The 19,579-nt window shown below is 43.6% G+C and overlaps 1 protein-coding gene across 12 annotated transcripts in view; it reads left to right on the top strand.

The window, feature by feature from the left end:
- MAST2 (microtubule associated serine/threonine kinase 2) overlaps nt 1-19,579 on the top strand; it is a 224,107-nt gene that overhangs the window by 189,985 nt on the left and 14,543 nt on the right. For 8 of the 12 annotated variants that reach the window (XM_086716844.1, XM_086716847.1, XM_086716852.1 and 5 more), the window contains 6 exons: nt 2,536-2,556; nt 4,358-4,436; nt 6,174-6,328; nt 8,682-8,757; nt 12,102-12,311; nt 18,456-18,557. In XM_086716844.1, coding sequence (XP_086572970.1) covers nt 2,536-2,556; nt 4,358-4,436; nt 6,174-6,328; nt 8,682-8,757; nt 12,102-12,311; nt 18,456-18,557 — 643 coding nt within the window. The remainder of the gene's footprint in view (nt 1-2,535; nt 2,557-4,357; nt 4,437-6,173; nt 6,329-8,681; nt 8,758-12,101; nt 12,312-18,455; nt 18,558-19,579) is intronic. The other 4 variants (XM_086716846.1, XM_086716848.1, XM_086716851.1 and 1 more) reach the window with 1 other exon arrangement.

Below are 19,579 nucleotides of genomic sequence, written 5' to 3' on the forward strand. Positions count from 1 at the left end.
CATGTGTGGCATTTGCATGGATGTCAGTTAAATGTTGACTTCTTCCTTTGAGGTACTGCCCTTCAAGTGTGTTACCTGGGCAGTCAGCCATCAAAATTCCTTCCCTGCTTTCCTCACCCACGTCATAATCATCTTATTCACGTTTTGCTTTCTAAAAAGCCCTAGTATTTGCATTTAGTTTGAATGGACAAGTAGATATAAGAAGTGTGGATTTATTTTTACAATCCTGAACACAAGTCTCTGGTTTCCTGAGGATATGTTCCAAAACATTATACTCTTGACTGAGAGCTATCCTAGTGTGATCAATGAGAAAATGGCCTCTCCTCTCAGAGGGACCCAAGGTTTTACTCTTACTCCTCTTACTCAGCTAATTCTGAGGAGCTGAAAGGATCTTTCCTGGGGGATAAAGAGATTACGGAGTCTTCACTTATCCTCTCATGAATTTAGAAAGATTTGTTGCATTAAAAGGCCATGCTTATATTCCTCCTGGCATTTCACCCTCTGGAAGTGATACAAACTTATTCCTGGAAGTGGTAGCAATCCTGACAGCCCAGCCCATTGTCAGGGCCTCTTGAGAAGTACTGAGCTGATTGAGATGAGTTCATCCAAACTACATACCATGGCTCCATATAAAATGGAAAAAGCCTTACTTTTCAAAAATTTTTCTAAAATTCTTTCTTGGCAGAGTTCATGTTCTCTGGTTTTATTTTTTATTTTTAAAAGTATTTTTGGTTAGAATCAGCATTTGGCATTAAGTCCTCCAGAAAAATCATGGCTCCAGATTTGGAACCTTTAGTGGACACAGAATGATATTTGCAGCTTGAGGCCAGAGCAGTTTCTATACTTAGACTCCTTTTTAAAAAGAGATAATAGAAAAAGAGCACATTCTTCGAAACAGCATTAACTTACCGTTCAAATGAGGACCCAGAAGAAATCCACCCCTTTCCTCTCCATGATTCTCTATAGCTGAAAAGGACATGGATAGGTTGGGAAAAATGGATAGCTGACTTGGGTGCTCCTCCTGACCCAGTTGCCTTATTCAAAACAAATATCTAAGTTTGTCCGGTGGACAGATCTCTCCTACCTTGTGTAACTTAAAATTAGTTACCCAGGCATCTATTTAGGAGCATTTCCAGTATAGTAATATGCTGGATTGATGCATTTGTTTTCCTAGTCCAGCTGGAAAGTGTTTCTTACCCCAGACTTCCTATCTTGTATGTGAACTGTAGCCTCAGATTACATCTGTGCTGAGACAGCAAGATCTGTGACCAATCTCTTTAAGTGGTATTGAGTCATTTCTCCTTCATTCAGTAAATATTTACTGAGCATCCAGTATCCCCAGGCACTATGCTGGGTAACTAGTTATATAGTGGTAACAAAATAACCATAAAAAACAAACAAAAAAAACCCCACACCATAGTGCCTACTTTCTTGAAACTTAGTAGACTTAATAGAGTCTGTGCACCTGTTGTTCCCTTTGCAAGGAATGCTGTTTTCTCAGATCTTCACTTTGTTAACTCTTTCTTGTCTTTCATTTCTCATCTTAAATGTCAATTTATCAAGGAAGCCTTCACTAACCATGCAATATAAAGGAGCCCACTCATTTTCCATCATATCATCTAGTTTATTTTCAAACAAGTACTTTTCAATACCTGGTATTTTCTTATGTGCTTGTTTTCTATCTCTTCTCAACCAGAATAAAAGTATCTTTAATAGAGATGCCTTAATATGTTGAAAGCTGTGTCTCCTGGTGTATAATAAGTACTCACTCAGCTCTTATTGTTTGAATGAGTGATGGGGAAGAATAATGAACAAGCAAACGTTTATAAACTGTGATAAGCAACATGAGAGGAAAGAACATGATGCTGCATGAAAGCATAGGAAGGGAATGGGGCTGAAGAATATATACGGGGTGGTCATGTAAGACCTTTCTGAAGGGGTCTGACTTTCAAGGTAAGACCTGAAGGATAAGAAGGAGCCTGCATGTTGAAAGTGAGAACATGGGTGTAGACCATTTTAGGCAGAAAGAATAACATGTTCCATTGGTGCCCTTGACTCTGCTTCATTATCTGGGCTTTAGGAGTAGGATCAGCTAGGGGATTTCTGGGCCTGGTATTACCACTGAGATCCAAATAGTTCTGTGCTGGGTGGCATAAAGTTTGAGTCATGTGCATGGAACATGGAACTCTGGGCTATCCCCATAATAGGACATAGTAGGAAAAGCAGCTAGGTTTTGGTAGGGGTGGAGAAGGGGACTTCAACCCTGCAAACAGGGTACTCAGAAATTGTTTTTGCTAGGTTGCTAAGGTGTGACTTGAGCCTTGTAGGACCACATGGGTTTGCAATATCACACAAAACACAGATTTGATGAAATGCTAAGGATAGGTCTATCAATCCTACAATTTCACTTCAAACTTCCACACATTCCTAAACAAAGTTTGCCCCTGCCAAGCATGACCCAGTGCCAGGGGTCAAACAGATCAATCTCTCTGGTTCCATATGATTCTCATTATAATATATGTCTTTTCACTACAGCCATGGCCACAGAGCAGACAGGTAATAGTGGACTTGATGGGGAGAGGGACTGGGAAACTGCTATGCATGGCCAGACAATATGGTTTTTGATGTTGTGCTTGGTGAGAACTGGTTGTGATGAGTCTTTCTGACTGTGGGTATGAACATTTGGCCTTTCATATCTAGCACAGAGGCCCTAAGGGAACCCCCTGCTGGAACCAAGGCTCAGAGCCCATACACTTAGGGGCAAGAATTGCTGAATAATTCCAAGTTTCTGAGCCTAGGAACAAGTCACCCTCATTCCCACAAATTTCCTCAGTCACCAAATGAGATGACCAGGCAGAGGAGATGGAGGCATCCTGTAGTGGCATTTCTTTCTGACTGTGGTAGCCCTTGCTCTTCAGATTACAGAAAATGGCTGCCCTGCAGTTTGTTTGCATTTCTATCTAAAGAAGGAAAAACGATCTGTGAAAAAGTCTATTTGACAAGGGTTTGGGAAATTCCTCGCTGAATTAGACTAATACTGTCTTTGGTGAGCTCTGTTTTCCTGGAACTGACTTGCTTTCTTGTGTAGAGCTCTTGGGACCCAACAAAGAGGTCAGAGAGAACATCATGTTAGGCAGCCTCCTGGACATTTCTTTGCCTCAGAGACTAGGTTCCAGCAGAACTAGCTGCCTGGGTGGCATGAAGTTTGAATCAGGTGCATGTGGCATGGAACCCTGGACTGTCCCCTTGCAGAATATAGTAGGAAAAGCTGCTGAGTATTGGTGGGGGTGGAGAGGAATGCTTCAAAAGGGAAGGACCTGGCAAGATTGAGTCCTCTTTTTTCTCCTTTCTCTCCCTGCTTCTCCCCACTCCCCTTAACTGTGAAGTCTGGACTAAATCACCCAAATTCCTGGACCTTAATGTTTTCTCAAAGATTGAGGGTATTTAACTTCTAAACGTCTTCCATTGCTAATGTTCTAAGGTTCTGTGGGAGCAGAAAAGAAATTTTCTCCATCTTCACCCAGATCAGGCTATCCCCCCAGGCTTCTTAAGAAAAAACACTTGTTGAACAGCACATCCCATAGTCCAGGAAAGAATCACTTGTCCATGTACTAAAAGCTTCAAACCAGATACCTGCTTGCTCTTTCTCCTCCACAGCAAAGCAGATAAGTGGTTCTCTGTGACGAGAGCTTTGAGGTGCATCCTCTCAAGAGCAGCAGGAAGCCCACTCCAAAATCTTATACACAGCCAAGGTTGTGCCACCTCACTCTTCTTTCATGAGGTTACTGTCACTCTTTACAAACATTCTCAAAGACTGGTTTTATAGGCCCTAATGGATCTTAAGTAACCTTGGACTGTTTGCCAATGATTAATTCATACTCAAGACACAGATGGTGATCCACTTCTTCCTTATCAACCCGGTGGCCTGGGAAGACCAAAGAGCCTTTCACATGGAGTCCTCGGAAAAAGGAATAGCTGCATTTCAGTGGCAGTTCTCTCCTTGTGGTGATGCCTTTAGCTGGAGCCCTCTGTCATTGCTTCTCTAAAAGTAAATAGGTTGAGAGTATAAAGATTTTTATTTCAGAACCGCAGTATTATATACCAGATGTTCTTATTCAAAGTCACAGACTTCTTTTTAGTCAGAGATGTTTGTCTTTGCAGTGGAAAACACACAACCATAGGCCCCATGTGGGAGAGAGACATGAAAGCATGTACTAGACCGAGCAGTACTGTGTAGAGACCAAGAAGAGCCTACCAGTGAACCAGCTGCCCAAAAAATGCTAATGGAAAGACAGGCAGGTCCAGGGCTCAGGGTGGGGTCCTGTGGAAACTGCCTAATATTCTTAATCTTACATAGGACTGATGGACGGCGCTGGTCTTTGGCCTCTTTGCCCTCTTCAGGCTATGGAACCAACACTCCTAGCTCTACTGTCTCAGTAAGTAGCCAAATCTGTGGCTCTACCTCCATCACCCCAAGGAAATACTTCCCTACAGATTATTGCTGCCTGTCCTTAAAGTGTGCTGCAAAGTGATTCTCAGTTTTCCCGCCAAAGCCAAACTCCGGTTGTTTGGGATGAGGCTCAGTGGGGCAGTGGTGGCCCTTAACAGCTATAGCCAAATCCATTAAACACCTTTGGAAAGAACTAACCAGCATGCTCTCTGGGCATCAATTTTTCCTAGCTGAGTTAGAGGAGGGCTTGAGGATGGACTTTTGCTTTGCCAGACATGGGGGATCCTAAGCAAGAATCTTCCCCCAACTTATTTCTAGACCTGCAACCAAGAGCAGATAGACCCTCCCATGTCCCAAAGGCCTGGTGGACCATCCTTCTCCTCTTTCACCTTTTCCTTTCAAAAAGAAGGGAAGGATGGTATTTTATATTGAAGTTTGATATATATCAGCAAAAAAAAGCTAAGCCTGTCTCTAAAACTTCTAGTTATATTTCTTTTAGAGAAGGTTTAGCCTAAAACACAACAGATGTCATAATTGCTGCTGTGCACAATTGGCGGTAAAATGAGTCTTCCTCATTGAGCAAGTTTTAATTGAAGCCAGGATGACAAGGTTGGCAAACTTTTTCTGTAAAGAGCCAAATAGTAAGTATTATAGGCTTTGCAGGCTGGATTGGGCAGCAGGCTGGATGACCCATTCCCCATGTCTTCCTAGGCAGTTTTGACATTCATGAATACCAAGCAAGTAAAAGGAGTATCATTTCCTCCCTTGACCTAGATATTTCTCATAAATTAATCCAAAGATCTCACTGGTCTTTTAGCAGCAGTTAAGCTTTAGATCTCTGCCTGGTAAATATCCCTTTCCCTATAACCCTTTACTCAGATGATGATTTTTTAACCTAAGGCAAGATAAAGATATATATGACATGTACCTGTTCAATAAATTTTAATAGACTCAACCCATGGCTGCAGCTTATTTTATTGGGATACTTTAAAAAGCCAATTTTACTTCATCTTAGTGGCAGTTGGGTGAAGATACTTTTTGCAATTTCTATCCAAACTATTTCCAAAAATGTGGCCAAGACAGAGCCCTGTGGAGACCTCCCACTAGCTATTTACAGCTTCATGTGATAGCATTCCATGACAGAAGCCTATGCCGGTAGCTCAAAAAAAAGTTCTGATTTTTCACTTGGTGTTGAGGCTCACTTGTGGCAACAATTTCCTCAGTGTGGTGCTGCAGCTTTGACTCTAAATGGATTTAGATATTTGAACCCCAGATTCTTCATCAGTTGGTGAACGGAAACTGAGCCAATGGTGTTAGATCTGCCTGCTCCCTTGTCAGGAAAGGGGGACTTCACTGATTCTGGTGCTGCATAGGGCTGTCACAGCAGTTGCTGCATCTGGTGGGATTCCTGTCGTAGCACGGCTCGCTCCCTCAAAGGTCTGTTATGGTTGGCAGTGGGCTCTTGTCTGGAATCTCAGTCATTGGACCATGTTTGGAATTCTTAATTGTTTTCAAGTCAGCTCCTAGTATCTTGGCTTCCTCAGGACTAAAGGCTCTGAAGGAGTAGAGAGGGGAATCCTACACAGTGGAGACTAAAAGGAACAAGGCAAAGAAGGCCTGATTTTGGTTACCTTTGGGTTCACATTGACTGGGAAGTTCTCTCTGTTCCTGGACTGCACTTAGACATGCCTATAATGCTGTTTTTTAATGTTTTTCCCTTTAGTCATCATGTTCCTCACAGGAAAAGCTTCACCAGTTGCCCTTCCAGCCTACAGCTGATGAGCTGCACTTTTTGACGAAACATTTCAGCACAGAGAGTGTACCAGATGAGGAGGGACGGCAGTCCCCAGCCATGCGGCCCCGTTCTCGCAGCCTCAGGTAAGGAGTCCTCTCTGCCTGCTACCCCAGGACCAATGGAACTCAGCCTGTTTCCACAGCATAGGAATTGGCAGATGTTCTATAAAGGGCAAGATAGTAAATAATTTAGGCTTTGTAGGCCATACAGTCCCTGTGGCAACTAGTTAACTCTACTGTTGTAGTGCGAAAGCACCCACAGACATTCTGTAAACTTTATTTACAAAAACAGGCAGCGGGCCAGATTTGGTCTGTGGGCCATAGTTTGCCAACCCCTGGCACAGCACCTTGGCACAGCTCAAATGAGTTAAGTCCAGTGACACTCAAGCATATCTGATGATGCTGTCGAGTGGTCCCTCTCTTTTTCCCTTTGAAAGTAGTTAGCAATAGAGGGCTGCCTGGGTGACTCAGTCGGTTAAGCATCCAACTTCAGCTCAGGTCATGATCTCGTGGTTCATGAATTTGAGCCCCGTGTCAGCCTCTGTGCTGACAGCTCAGAGCCTGGAGCCTGTTTCAGATTCTGTGTCTCCTCATTCTCTGCCCCTCCCCCGTTCGTGCTCTGTCTCTCCCTTTCTCAGAAATAGTAAACATTAAAAAAAGTAGTTAGCAGTAGAAATATACTTTAAGCTCCATTCAGTAAGAGGAGAGTAATAGTATGATCTGTTCTGATATTTACCTGGCTGCAGAACCCACCGTCCCAGGGTATATGAACTAGGCCAGCTACAAAAGTTGCTGCTGAAGACACTTGTGGCTGACTTAGGGAAGAAGCCAATTTCAGAAGCAGAATTAAATGCCCATCTGAATCTAACTCATTTCCCTGATTCAGCTGGGCTCATCAAACCATACAAACTGTAGCAGCTGATTTGTCTGTGAATCCTTAGACTAATTCACTCTTTTCTTTGGCATTAGCTGATAAAATTGCACCATAATTCCAGATTAAGGAAGAGGGTGGAAATTAAAATGGGCATGACTTTAATGACTGAGTTCAGCTTTCCAGAGCCCCTGGGAAATAATAAATTGGTTAATATGTTCAGGGTGGGGACGCAGAGGAGCACGGCCTCCCAGGAAGAATCACCTCAGGTAATGTTGCTACTATGAGTATTGGGGAATGGGCCGAGCCAGACCATAAAGACTGGTTTGAGTTCATAGACTGATGAAGATGATCACTGGACTGTAGTGTAGAGGATGAGAAACACAAATGAGTGGTTGTAGAGTGTGGATCCCAGTGCCTTTCTTTGTCTCACTCAGAGGAACACCCAAATCTTGGTGTTCTCCGTAATCCACAGGGTAAAGGGTACATCTTAGGCCATTTGAGATTGAGGGGACCACAGTATCTCAGGGAAATCCCTGCTATATTACTCTTTAAAAAAAAATTTTTTTTTAACGTTTATTTATTTTTGAGAGACAGAGTGTGAGCAGGGGAGGGGCAGAGAGAGAGGGAGACACAGAGTCTGAAGCAGGCTCCAGTCTCTGAGCTGTACACACAGAGCCCATTGCAGTTCTCGAACTCACAAACCCTGAGATCATGACCTGAGTTGAAGTCGGACGCTTAACCAGATGAGCCACCCAAGTGCCCCATTGCTGTATTACTCTTAAAATACTTGGTAATGTATACTGATACAGCAGGCAGACCATGGCCCCACACCAGGGAGGAAAGGCAAAGAGGAACGGTTCTGAACCTAGCTCAGTTGGGGTCACATGTCAGGGGCACCAAAATGGGCAGGACCTAAATATCCATTTGTGTGGCTCAAACTTTGAAATCCTTTAAGAAGATGTAACCACACGTGGGTCAAAGGAGAACGTACAGAGGACCCAGGCTTATAACACACTATAAGCTGGATTGGCCTCATTTATCCCCCAGGTCAGAGCCCAAGTTAGCCTCATTGGCTCCAGCATGTTTGGAAAAAGATACAGGTATACACTGTCTTCCTTTGGCTGTTTTGGTGGTGGTTTGATTTGATTTGATTCCTAGAACATGCTGGGGTATACTAAATCTACTGGCCAAAGCAAAGAAGACCCAGAGAGTCCTGTTCTGGGGGAGGTCATCCTAGGAAGACCACAGGTAGTCTCAGGAGTAGTCTCCTCCTTTCTAGGCCTTTTCAGGCACTGGCAAAGGTCTTTGTGAAAGCTAGGCTTCTTGCAGGAAAGTAGCCTAGTTCCAGATGGCAGCATTTTGAGCTAAACAAGGTATGCTGGGAGCTTCAGGAAAAAGGAAGACTCTAGAAGTCAGTAGTCATTAAGGTGGGAGTGTGTGGGTGCTGCAGACAGTGGGAGGGAACTCTGCAGACATTGTGGGAGTGGGACTCTGGGAATGGTCATCTTCCTTCTTGATAGTTCCATGGCACTGAAGTAACACAGTTGTTTCTTTCTTATTTAGTCCTGGACGGTCCCCAGTTTCCTTTGACAGTGAAATAATAATGATGAATCATGTGTACAAAGAAAGATTTCCCAAGGTAAGGATTCTGAGGAGGGCTGCCCCTGTGGGAAGACTGAGGGTGAGGGGATGGAATGCTCTCTCCATAGGTAATCAAGAAGAGCAGAAAGGTCCCTGGCAGGAGGAGGATACAAACACAAGGCTTCCAGACTGCTGGAGAAGAGGCAGGCAGCAGAGGACTATGAGTTTGGGGCTCATACTTGCAGGGCCTATATTTCTTCACTCCCTGGAGAGGTATCTAGAGAGAAATGTTAGAAAGATGTTCTGCTGTATGTTAGTGAGGAAGAGAAGAACTGGGGACCCTGTTTCTAACCATGCACATCAGGTCTGTAAGTCAGTGTCCCCATAGAATGGAATTAGCTATCAGAGAGCACGTTTCTTTGATGCAGATTTCTTAAGCAGAGCCTCATTACCAGGCCCATAGAGTGCACAGCAGACAGGTGTGCTGGACTGGCAGGAGGTTGGCCAGAGGGAGCAGGAAAGTGGGAGACAGAGTGTTCAAGCAGGAAAATGCTGAAGGAGGAAGGCAGATTACTCTCCTGGGATAGTGGAGAAGTAGGTTCCACAGCTCTATGGTTTGGCTGGAAACCACCAAGTGTATGGAACGAAGGCCTTTGTTTCCCTTTTTGCACAGCACGCCTATACATTCTCGCCTGGTCTTCTCGTGCCAGGCCCTATTCCTGCAGAACACAGCCAGCTCTGTCTGAACCAGGGACTGACTCAGCCTCCCTGTCCATGACAGCAAGGAGCATGGAGTCCTCAAGCCTCTGTCTTCATCCTCTGTCCAGACTTCCCTGGGTCTGTTCATCTGTGTATAGGATCTGCAGTGCGCAGTTGGTTTCCTACTCTTTTGAGAGTGTCCTTTTTCTAGACTCCAGTATAGTCTTCTGGACACACATGGGTGGCCTAGGGAAATGATATGACACCCTGTACTTTCCCTCCTGACATACACAGTGAAGCATAGCAGTTAGGAAGGACACACTTTCTGGAACCAGACTGAATGGGTTTAAATCTGCTTCTACCATTTACTGGCTATATGACCCCGGACAGATTATTTAACTTCTCTGAGCTTGATTTGCCTCATCTGTAATTTGGGATAATAAGAGTATTGATCTCATAGAGACTTTATGAAAGTTAATGGACATTAAGCTTTTCTAACTGTGCCCAGGACATAATAAGCACTCAGTGTGAGCTATTGTTTCTTTGTTGCCCAGTGCCCTGTGGTCTGTGCTTTCTATGCCTTGGAGCAGGCATTAGAGAGTAAGAGTGAGGAAGATAGGCAGAATGAACAGCTAGGAAATCTTTTTTTTTTTTTTTTTTAGTGTTTATTTATTTTTGAGACAGAGACAGAGTGCAAGTGGGGGAGGGGCAGAGAGAGAGGGAGACACAGAATCTGAAACAGGCTCCAGGCTCTGAGCTGTCAGCACAGAGCCTGATGCGGGGCCCGAACCCACGAACTGTGAGATCATGACCTGAGCTGAAGTCGGACGCTTAACCGACTGAGCCACCCAGGAGCCCCTAGGAAATCATTTTTTTATGCTTGATCCTTACAAAGAAATTTGGGAGTGTGTAGTGTTTAAAATGCATCTCCTCCTGCTTAAATGTTAGGTGTTATATTATCATTTTAACATTACGTATTTGTTTCGTATGGATGTCTCCAAGTCATTCATGTAAAGACGAACTGTTAGAAAAAATATGTTAAGATTCCTTTCCTTCTGTTTCCTCTCTCTCTCCACATACTGTGTGTGTGTGTGTGTGTGTGTGTGTGTGTGTGTTTGTACTTAGATGTGTGTTTATATACATAGTTCTGGGTAGTTTTTCCATAAGCACTTTTACTACATAACTAATTGGCCATTGGGCAATTTTGTTGTAAAGGATAAGGTCACAAAAAATAAATGAGGGACATTCATTGAAAAGAACATAATGAAACACAGAAAACAAATCACAAAATTAAAAGGCTATTTGCAAACAAAATACACAAAATATTTGTATACATTCAAAATGTGTAGTGTAGATTAATTGCAATACAGCACAAATAACTGATTTTATTTTGTTGATTGTACGTAAGCATTTGTCTTCAAAGTCTTTTGGTCATAGTATTATACATTTTGTTTTTGCTTGTAGATTCATCTCCTTGTTTGGCATCACACTTTTTCTTTTTTGATCAAAATTTCATCCTTCATTAAGAGAAGTATCAGTTTCTCTAAATACTTGGGTACATATTTATAACTGAGTTCTGTATTGTTGTGAAAGCCTTCCACACTGTTTGTTCTTAGCATGTTGTCACATGTCGTTTTATAGATGTTCCAAAGTTCTATGGGAAATGTGGGTTCAAAACTCGGTGCCACTGTATAGACCATTATGAAGGCTAAGGTTTATATGATACAAAATGGGAATACTGCATTATTGGAGAAATGAAACCAAACTGTCAACCAGTTATTTTTTTCATACAGCAAAATTGCCTTATGGCCAATTAATTATACAGTAAAAATGTGGCAAAAATGCTTATGATGAAAATACCAGATACACATATATCCACCTAAACACACACTGGAAATCAGAAATTGCCATCTTGTGGCAAAGGAAAGATTAGGCCACGTCCTAGATTGGCAGCTATGAACTTGTTAACTGGTGTGTATTTATCATTTGACGTGACTGTGCAGTTAGGTCCCCCAGAGGCTTCTGAGCTAAACTTTTTTTCTGCTCTGTTGAAAGTCTGGGTCCGTGAGGAGGCAGGTTCACACCTTCAGTAAACACTCTCTGAGCATCTGCTTAGTTGAGTTGAGTCCTAAGGTCAAGTAAGAGGATCCTGAAATAAATCAAATTATCTCTGACTTGCAATTCCAAGTCTAGAGAAATGTTTAGAAACTAGCAGTGCCTATACACAAGGAGGTCTAGTGGCAGCATGGAGGAAAGGAAACCCTATTTGCCTGGAGGAATCAAAGACTTCCCAGAGGAGAGACAGGTGATGTGTGAACTGAGATTAGAGGAGTGATAGGAGTTTGCCAGTCAGGCTTGGCAGGTGAAAAAGCTACATACAGGGAACAGCATGAACAGGCATGAAGCAGCATGCTAAAGGGGGAGAGCAGCAAACACTTCCAGGTCCTCAGAGCAAAAGAGCACATCTTCCAAGAAGTGGGGGGAGATAGGCAAGGTCACGTGAGAGAGGGCCTTGACTGTAATGTTTTGACTTGACCTGACGGTGATCTTTTCATATGTCTAGTTGTCAGGTTCCCCAAATGCAACATCAGGAAACCAGGATCACAGAGCTTATCCTCAGGTTATTACCAGGTCCTTCAGGCTGAGCTCCCAAGTGAGCTGGAACTAGAAGCGAAATGTCACTTTTCCTGCTTTTATTTGCAGGCCACCGCACAAATGGAAGAGCGTCTTGCAGAATTCATTTCCTCCAACACTCCAGACAGTGTGTTGCCCTTGGCAGATGGAACCTTGAGCTTTATTCATCATCAGGTGATTGAGATGGCCCGAGACTGCCTGGATAAATCTCGGAGTCGTCTCATTACATCACACTACTTCTATGAGCTTCAAGAGAATTTAGAGAAACTTCTGCAAGATGTGAGTGTCCTTGTGCTGGAATTCTGGTAAATTCTCTGTGAGGTAGTGGATTATTAATTCCAAGCTAAGATTAAGGCTAAGATTTTGTTTCCAGTCTTCTCAGCCAGCTTGCCCCCACCTCCTTACTCATGTGCAGAGTCCACCCCCGAGTGTGGTTGCTGATGGACTTTGGTTCCTACTCAGTCCCCTGCATTGCTAAGAGAAGCCTGTGTGGTGTGAGAAGAACTTGGTTCTGGGGGGTTTTTCTTTTTCTGATTCTGATTCCTCTGCCTGAGGCTCCAACATTGGTAGTGTTTATAAATACCCAAAGCAGATGAACATAAGGGAAACAAAAGTAATATAAAAACAGGGAGGGGGACAAAACATAAGAGACTCTTAAATATGGAGAAAAAACAGAGGGTTGCTGGAGGGGTTGTGGGAGGGGGGATGGGCTAAATGGGTAAGGAACATTAAGGAATCTACTCCTGAAATCATTGTTGCACTATATGCTAACCAATTTGGATGTAAATTTAAAAAAAAAAAAAAAAAAAAAAATACTGAAAGCCTAAAAGTGGCCCCAGTGGCTGTGGTGGGTTTTCTTCTAGTAGAAATACTGGTATAAGCAGAGCCTTCAGACTGGTTCTGCTCAGCCAAGGGGAAACAGGCTGGGGCTTGTACTATGGGTTTATCTATTCGCTGACATTCTGTTTACATGGTGAGAACTTTGTTAGTAGGGATTTAGGTATTTAGAGACCCGATCCTCCCCAGTGTGAAAAGTCTTCTCTAGGAGGCTAGAGATAAAATAACCCAGAGATGGTCAAGACCAGAGTGTCCAGTGAGTTCTTAACTACTGCTTCATGCTCCAGAGTTTGCTTTCCTGTTGGTCTCTACAAATAGGTGGTCGGATGCCTGCCCACTCAAATGACAGTTGCCCCATACTACACCATTAGTACAGTTTAACGGGAAGGACATGTACCTCTTTGTGTACTAGAGTATTTCCTAGTCCAGGCCCCTATTACTTCTAGACCTATGACCTTGCTCTGGGGTAGTACCAACTGAGCTGAGAACCCAGGGCTAATGATCAAACAGGACTTCAGTGTGTTGGTCTAGAAATTAGGAACAGGGAGTTTATTTTTTTTTTAATTAGGAAACACTTGAATCTAGAGATAGATGATTAAAAATGACCATGATTATTACTGTCAAATATTGGAAGATTTCTCATATATAATAGGTAGCAGATTGTTTTCCATTCCCTAAAAGGCCTGTTAACCCAGTGGGCAAGTGTTACAGTGAGAAAAGTTTTGATTTAATAGATGAAAAATTACTTCCTTCTACAAAAAAATTTTTTTTTCTTATTTCAAGAATAATACTTAGGGGCGCCTGGGTGGCGCAGTCGGTTAAGCGTCCGACTTCAGCCAGGTCACGATCTCGCAGTCCGTGAGTTCGAGCCCCGCGTCAGGCTCTGGGCTGATGGCTCAGAGCCTGGAGCCTGTTTCCGATTCTGTGTCTCCCTCTCTCTCTGCCCCTCCCCTGTTCATGCTCTGTCTCTCTCTGTCCCAAAAATAAATAAATGTTGAAAAAAAAAAAAATTTATAAAAAAAAAAAAAAAAAGAATAATACTTAAATTCAGACATTGTAGGGGCGCCTGGGTGGCGCAGTCAGTTAAGCGTCCGACTTCAGCCGGGTCATGATCTCGCAGTCCGTGAGTTCGAGCCCCGCGTCAGGCTCTGGGCTGATGGCTCAGAGCCTGGAGCCTGTTTCCGATTCTGTGTCTCCCTCTCACTCTGCCCCTCCCCCGTTCATGCTCTGTCTCTCTCTGTCCCAAAAATAAATAAACGTTGAAAAAAAAAATTAAAAAAAAAAAAATTCAGACATTGTAGAAATTTGACTTTAGGCAACTAAATTCTCATGCATATCCCTGGCAGCTCTTTGTTTCTGTTCAAGAATAACTTTCCAACAGTGGATAGGAATCTGGGATTGTGGCATCAGGCAAAGGATCAAGGTAGAGTGACTTCCCAGGTTATTTGTATATCTAAGATTGATCTCCAAAAATGCTAAAGTCAGAGCCTTGCCCAAAACCTTCAGGCGTTTTCCCAAACTCCTGTCCCCCTGGGAGTAGGTTGTTTGGTGCAGCAAGAACACTGAATATGGAGTCAGTGCATTCATCTGCTCCCTAATTTGCTAGGTCCTGGGAATTCAGAAAAAAGTTTGTTGCAGGTTCCAGCTCAAGGAATTTGCTGTTAAGTGGGATTACAGACCCATCAACAAGTAAAAAGAACAGCTGTCATTTATTGAAGTGTACTGTGTGCCAGACACTACACTGAGTACGTGAATTATCTCACTTTTGTGTGTTATAGTAATTGTGAATTGGTGAGCACTAAATATTAGAGGTCAGTTCTGAGCACGGAGGAAGATATGCTGACTCTGCATGGAGAGTTCAGGAAAAGTTGAGTCTTGACAAGTAGGTAGGAGTTCACTAGGGAAAAATTTTTTGTTGTTATTTTTTTCCTTTTTTTTTTTTCCTCCTGTGAAAGTTATTGTTGCCACATTAAAAAAATTTTTGAGGGGAATTATTTTCTTTTTTAACCACGTAATGGTAGGAGTAGGACACCATCATAAGTCGTTAACATGTGAATTTTGAATAAATAAAAGCTACAAGTTATATACAAACATCTTAGGCAATAATATTTACAAACCTGTGTAAACAAAACAAATGTAAACAGTAAATGCATCATGAGAGTCATCAAAAGATACACAGGAACAACCACTTAGGGTCAGTCTGCCTACCCGCAGCTGGCACCAGCCAGCCCCAGGAATCAGGCCACTCTGAGAGGTGTAAAGGAACTTGGGACATTCCAGGAATTGCAGATAAAGTAGTTTGGCATGACTAGGTGAAGGATGCCTGCAGAGAAAATTAGGAAGGGATGGGCAAAGGCTGAAGTGTCTGTGAGGAGCTTAGGTTTTATCATAAAGGCAGTGGGAAAATTATTAATGGTTGTAATTTGGAAAATGGCATGGTAAAATTTATATTTAAAATAATAAACATAACTGTTATTGAAGAACACTTAATGCATACTAGATACTGCATTATCTCATTTAATTTATCTAATTTAATCTTCATAGCAACACTGTAGGTAAGGTACTACTATTCTGTAAGTCTACAGGTGAGGAAACCAAAGCTTTAAAGAAGCTAGGTTAGCCCAAGGTAACTCATTTCTTTAAAAAAAAAAAAAAAAAAAAAAAAAAAATTTTTTAAGTTTATTTATTTTTGACAGAGAGAGGGAGCGTGAGGTAGGGAGGTACAGAGAGAGAGGGAGACACAGAATCCGAAGCAGGCTGCAGTCTCCAAGCTGTCAGTACAGAGCCTGACGTGGGGCTTGAACTTATGAACCGTGAGATCATGACCTGGGCCAAAGTCGGACACTTAACCAACTGAGCCACCCAGGCGCCCCAAAGGTAACTCATTTCTTAAGTAACAGAGCTAGAACCCAAACCCAGGTTTGTCTTATTCCAGAGCCTAAGATCATATTTTCAAACACTTAATCAACAAACATTGGCATCTGCTCTGTAAGAGGCACTATGCTAGTCTTAGCATGTAAAGGAAGAACAAAAGACATAGTGTCTCTGTTCATAAGGCTCTACAGTGTAGCCGTAGAAACAGATAACTAATTGTAAAACAACATGTGGGGGGCACCTGGGTAGCTCAGTCAGTTGAATGTCTGACACCCAGGACATGATCCCCAGGGTCATGGGATTGAACCCCAAGTCAGGCTCCATGCATGGATTTAAAATTCTCTCTCTCTCTCCCTCTCCTTCCCTCTCTCCCTCTCTCTGTGCCCATCTCCCTCTCTCTCCTGCTCTCTCTCTCTAAAATAAAAAACAAACATGTGGCACCATGGCATGTAAGCAAACAAAACATAGAAGAGGGAGCAGTTAGTTCCTGTTCTTATGTGTTTGGGTGGGGTGGGAGGTACAGGCAGAGGATCTCAGTGAGGGTTCACAAAGTGGCTATTTGGGTTAAGTCTTAAAAGAATAAACAAGATTTCACATAGTGCCCAGCCTCTCTCTTCATTTCATAACCAGTTATTTTTGTAATGGTCTTCATTTGCTAGTTTTCTTTACTAACAACCCATTCAGTCTAACAACCTTCCCAGTCTTTTGCCTTCTACTTTCCCTTCCCACCATTCCACAACACTGTTTCAGGCTAAAGCCACCAAGCAACCAGTTGCCGAAGAGATCCTATGGCCTCTTTCCATCCTCATCCTTCTTCACAGCTCTGCAGAGCTCTACAGTGTGAATCTGTCTCCTGGACTTTTCCCCCACTTGGGGTCATGGCACTGTTCTCTCCAGTCTTGCAGTCTTGCTGCCCTTTCACAAATTCCTTTTTTGCCCATCTCTTAAATGCTTTTCATTTGGCTTTAGGGGGTGCCTGACTGGCTCAGTCGAAAGAGCATGTAACTCTTGATCTTGGGGTCATGAGTTCAAGCCCCATGTTGGGTGTAGAGATTATTGGGGGAAAAAAAAAACCTTTAAAAATACATAAAATAAAAGTATTAAATGTTGATGTTCCACAGGGTACAGCCCTGAGTGTTGGTCTCCTCTTCCTCCTTTCTTCACACGCTCTCTGACAGCCTCATCTTCCGTGCCTTCTATTGTCGCCCATGTGTTGAGGACAGCCACCTGGCTGCTTCTCTCCCTGTTCTCTTTAGCCCCTGGTCAGTATTGGAGCTCCAGTCCACTGTTTATTGGTTCCACTCCCACTTCGACTTCCAGATTGGTTAGTATTTTTTGGTTGTAAGTAATAGAAAGCTAACTCAAAGTAGTTTAAGCAGGAAGGAGAAACTAATGATAAAGATGAAAAGGGTGGTTTTTAGAGAATTAAAGACAGGAATGCAACCCGGTCTTAAGGGACCAAAACTAGAAACCAGAAACTGTGGGAAGCTCAGGAAGTGGTGATTCCCCTTCCTGCCATTTTTCTCTGTGCTGCTTTTCCTAGGTCTCTTTGGTAGATGTGGCCATCCCTTTTCATCCAACAGTAGATTATACTCTTCTAGCACACCGATAAATAACAGTTGTCTTTCCGTCCATTTTTAAATTCCTAGGAGAGTAATCCACACTTGTCAGCTGTTGGAGGTGGGATGGAAGGTTCAGCCACACGATACAGTTGTAGCTACTAGAAGTCAGAGCAGTTTCCATAAAAAAGATAAAGGCTCCTGGGCTGAGTAAATACCCAATAGAGTATCTAATCTAGGTATCTCAAACTCTGCAAATCCAAAATGGAGCTTCTCCGCCTTCCCTTACTTGAACTACTTGTTATATTTCCTATTTTATTTATGGGTTCACTGAACTTTCCCTAAAACTGTAGTTACAGTTCCCTTCTCTTCTTGCTTCGTCCAACCCTCCGCTGTACTCAGTCATCTACCTCTGAAATGGCCCCAGACTGTGTTTCCTTCTATTCTTCCTGCCTTGATTTATGCCTTTTTTATGCACATTATTACAGCAGTCCATTAATGGGTTTTTCTGCTTTTAGGCTTGTGCTCTTTAGTGCACCATCCACACTACAGCCAGAGCCATCTTTCTAAAGTTTTTTGTTTTTTGTTTTTTTCAACGTTTATTTATTTTTGGGACAGAGAGAGACAGAGCATGAGCGGGGGAGGGACAGAGAGAGGGAGACACAGAATCGGAAACAGGCTCCAGGCTCTGAGCCATCAGCCCAGAGCCCGACGCGGGGCTCGAACTCACGGACCGCGAGATCGTGACCTGGCTGAAGTCGGACGCTTAACCTACTGCGCCACCCAGGCGCCCCCAGAGCCATCTTTCTAAAATACTGTCTGGTCGCATCACTCCTGCTTTGAAGCCTTTCTATTCCTGACCTTCTGCCTGGGGTGGGGAGTGAACAATGAAACTCCCCTGAGGATTGTCCCTTGAGCCAGGGTCTCTGTGACATTCCCCGGTATCATGTAGTGTCCTGAAGTTCACACAGTTCCTGTGAGCGGCTTGCTGTCTCTCATGGCACACAGGCCTTCCCTAAGTCCTTCATTTTGCAGAAGTCTCTGTTCTACCAACTTGTGTCTCCCCAGAGTCCACTCTGCCCAGCCCAGTCCTGCATTAGCCCAACCACGATGTGCCAGTGGATTGCTTAACCAACCTTTGTGTTCTCTACAGGCTCATGAGCGCTCAGAGAGTTCAGAAGTGGCTTTTGTGATGCAGTTGGTGAAGAAGCTGATGATTGTCATTGCCCGCCCAGCTCGGCTCTTGGAATGCCTGGTGAGTGGACTACAGAGAAGGTTGGGAGGGGGTGGGGCATACAGAGGAAGTATCCTGCTAACAGCAGAACTATGGTAGTACCACCGTCATTTCTGCTGCTGACGTCCTTGTTTAAATGTGGTATGCTGGCATTGGGCCCAAATGAGTTCCTGTGAGGAAAATGGCTGGTCCTGAGGGGTATTCGTCTGACCCCCACACACTGAGCAGACCCCAGGTGAGTGGGCTTTGGGCGGTGAGGAGCATAGGCCAGTTCCATTGACACAAGTCGAGTCCATCAGTTCATCATGCAGCAGCACTTAGCACCTGCTCCACGCCACACACTGGAGACACAGACTTAAACACAGCAGAGTCCCTGAGCCTAAGGTACTCCCTCTGTAGTGGAGCTGGTCTTTCAGTTCCTCAGGTAGGAGGCATGGAGATGTAGAAATAATAATTATGATACTGCAAGTAGTGTTGCAACTGAGGGAAGTCCAAAGTGTGACAAGAACATGGGGAAGGAAGGAGGTGCCTTAGTCCTCCTTGGGATGGACGTTTGGTGAAAGCTCCTTAGAGGACACAAAGCTTGGGGGACATGAAGGATGATTATGAGTTTGCCCGGGAAGGGCATTCGATGGAGCACAGGGTGAGTGTGAAGAATTGGTGAGGGAGAAACCTGGAGGGTAGGCGGGGAAGCATCATGGAGGGTCAGGATCCCTGCTCCAGAGTTTGGGTTTATCCTGAGGGCCACTTGGAGCCATCAGAAAGTTTAGGTAAGAATGTGATATGGTCAGATTTACTTTTTTTAACCAGCTTTATTAACACATAATTTATATACAATAAAATACATCCTTTTTGATGTATTCAATGAGTTTTAACATATACACACCTGCATAATCACCACTGCAGTTGAGATAGAGAACATTTCTTTCACCTCAAAAAGTTCCCTTGTGCCTTTTGCAGTCAGTCTCTCTCCCATCCCTCACCTCCCACTGCCAGGCAGCCGCTTATCTGCTCTCTTCCACTGTGGATAGGCTTGCCCTTTG

This window comes from Puma concolor, chromosome C1, assembly GCF_028749965.1.
Source record: "Puma concolor isolate L17-30 chromosome C1, mPumCon1.1.hap2, whole genome shotgun sequence".
NCBI lineage: Eukaryota > Metazoa > Chordata > Mammalia > Carnivora > Felidae > Puma > Puma concolor.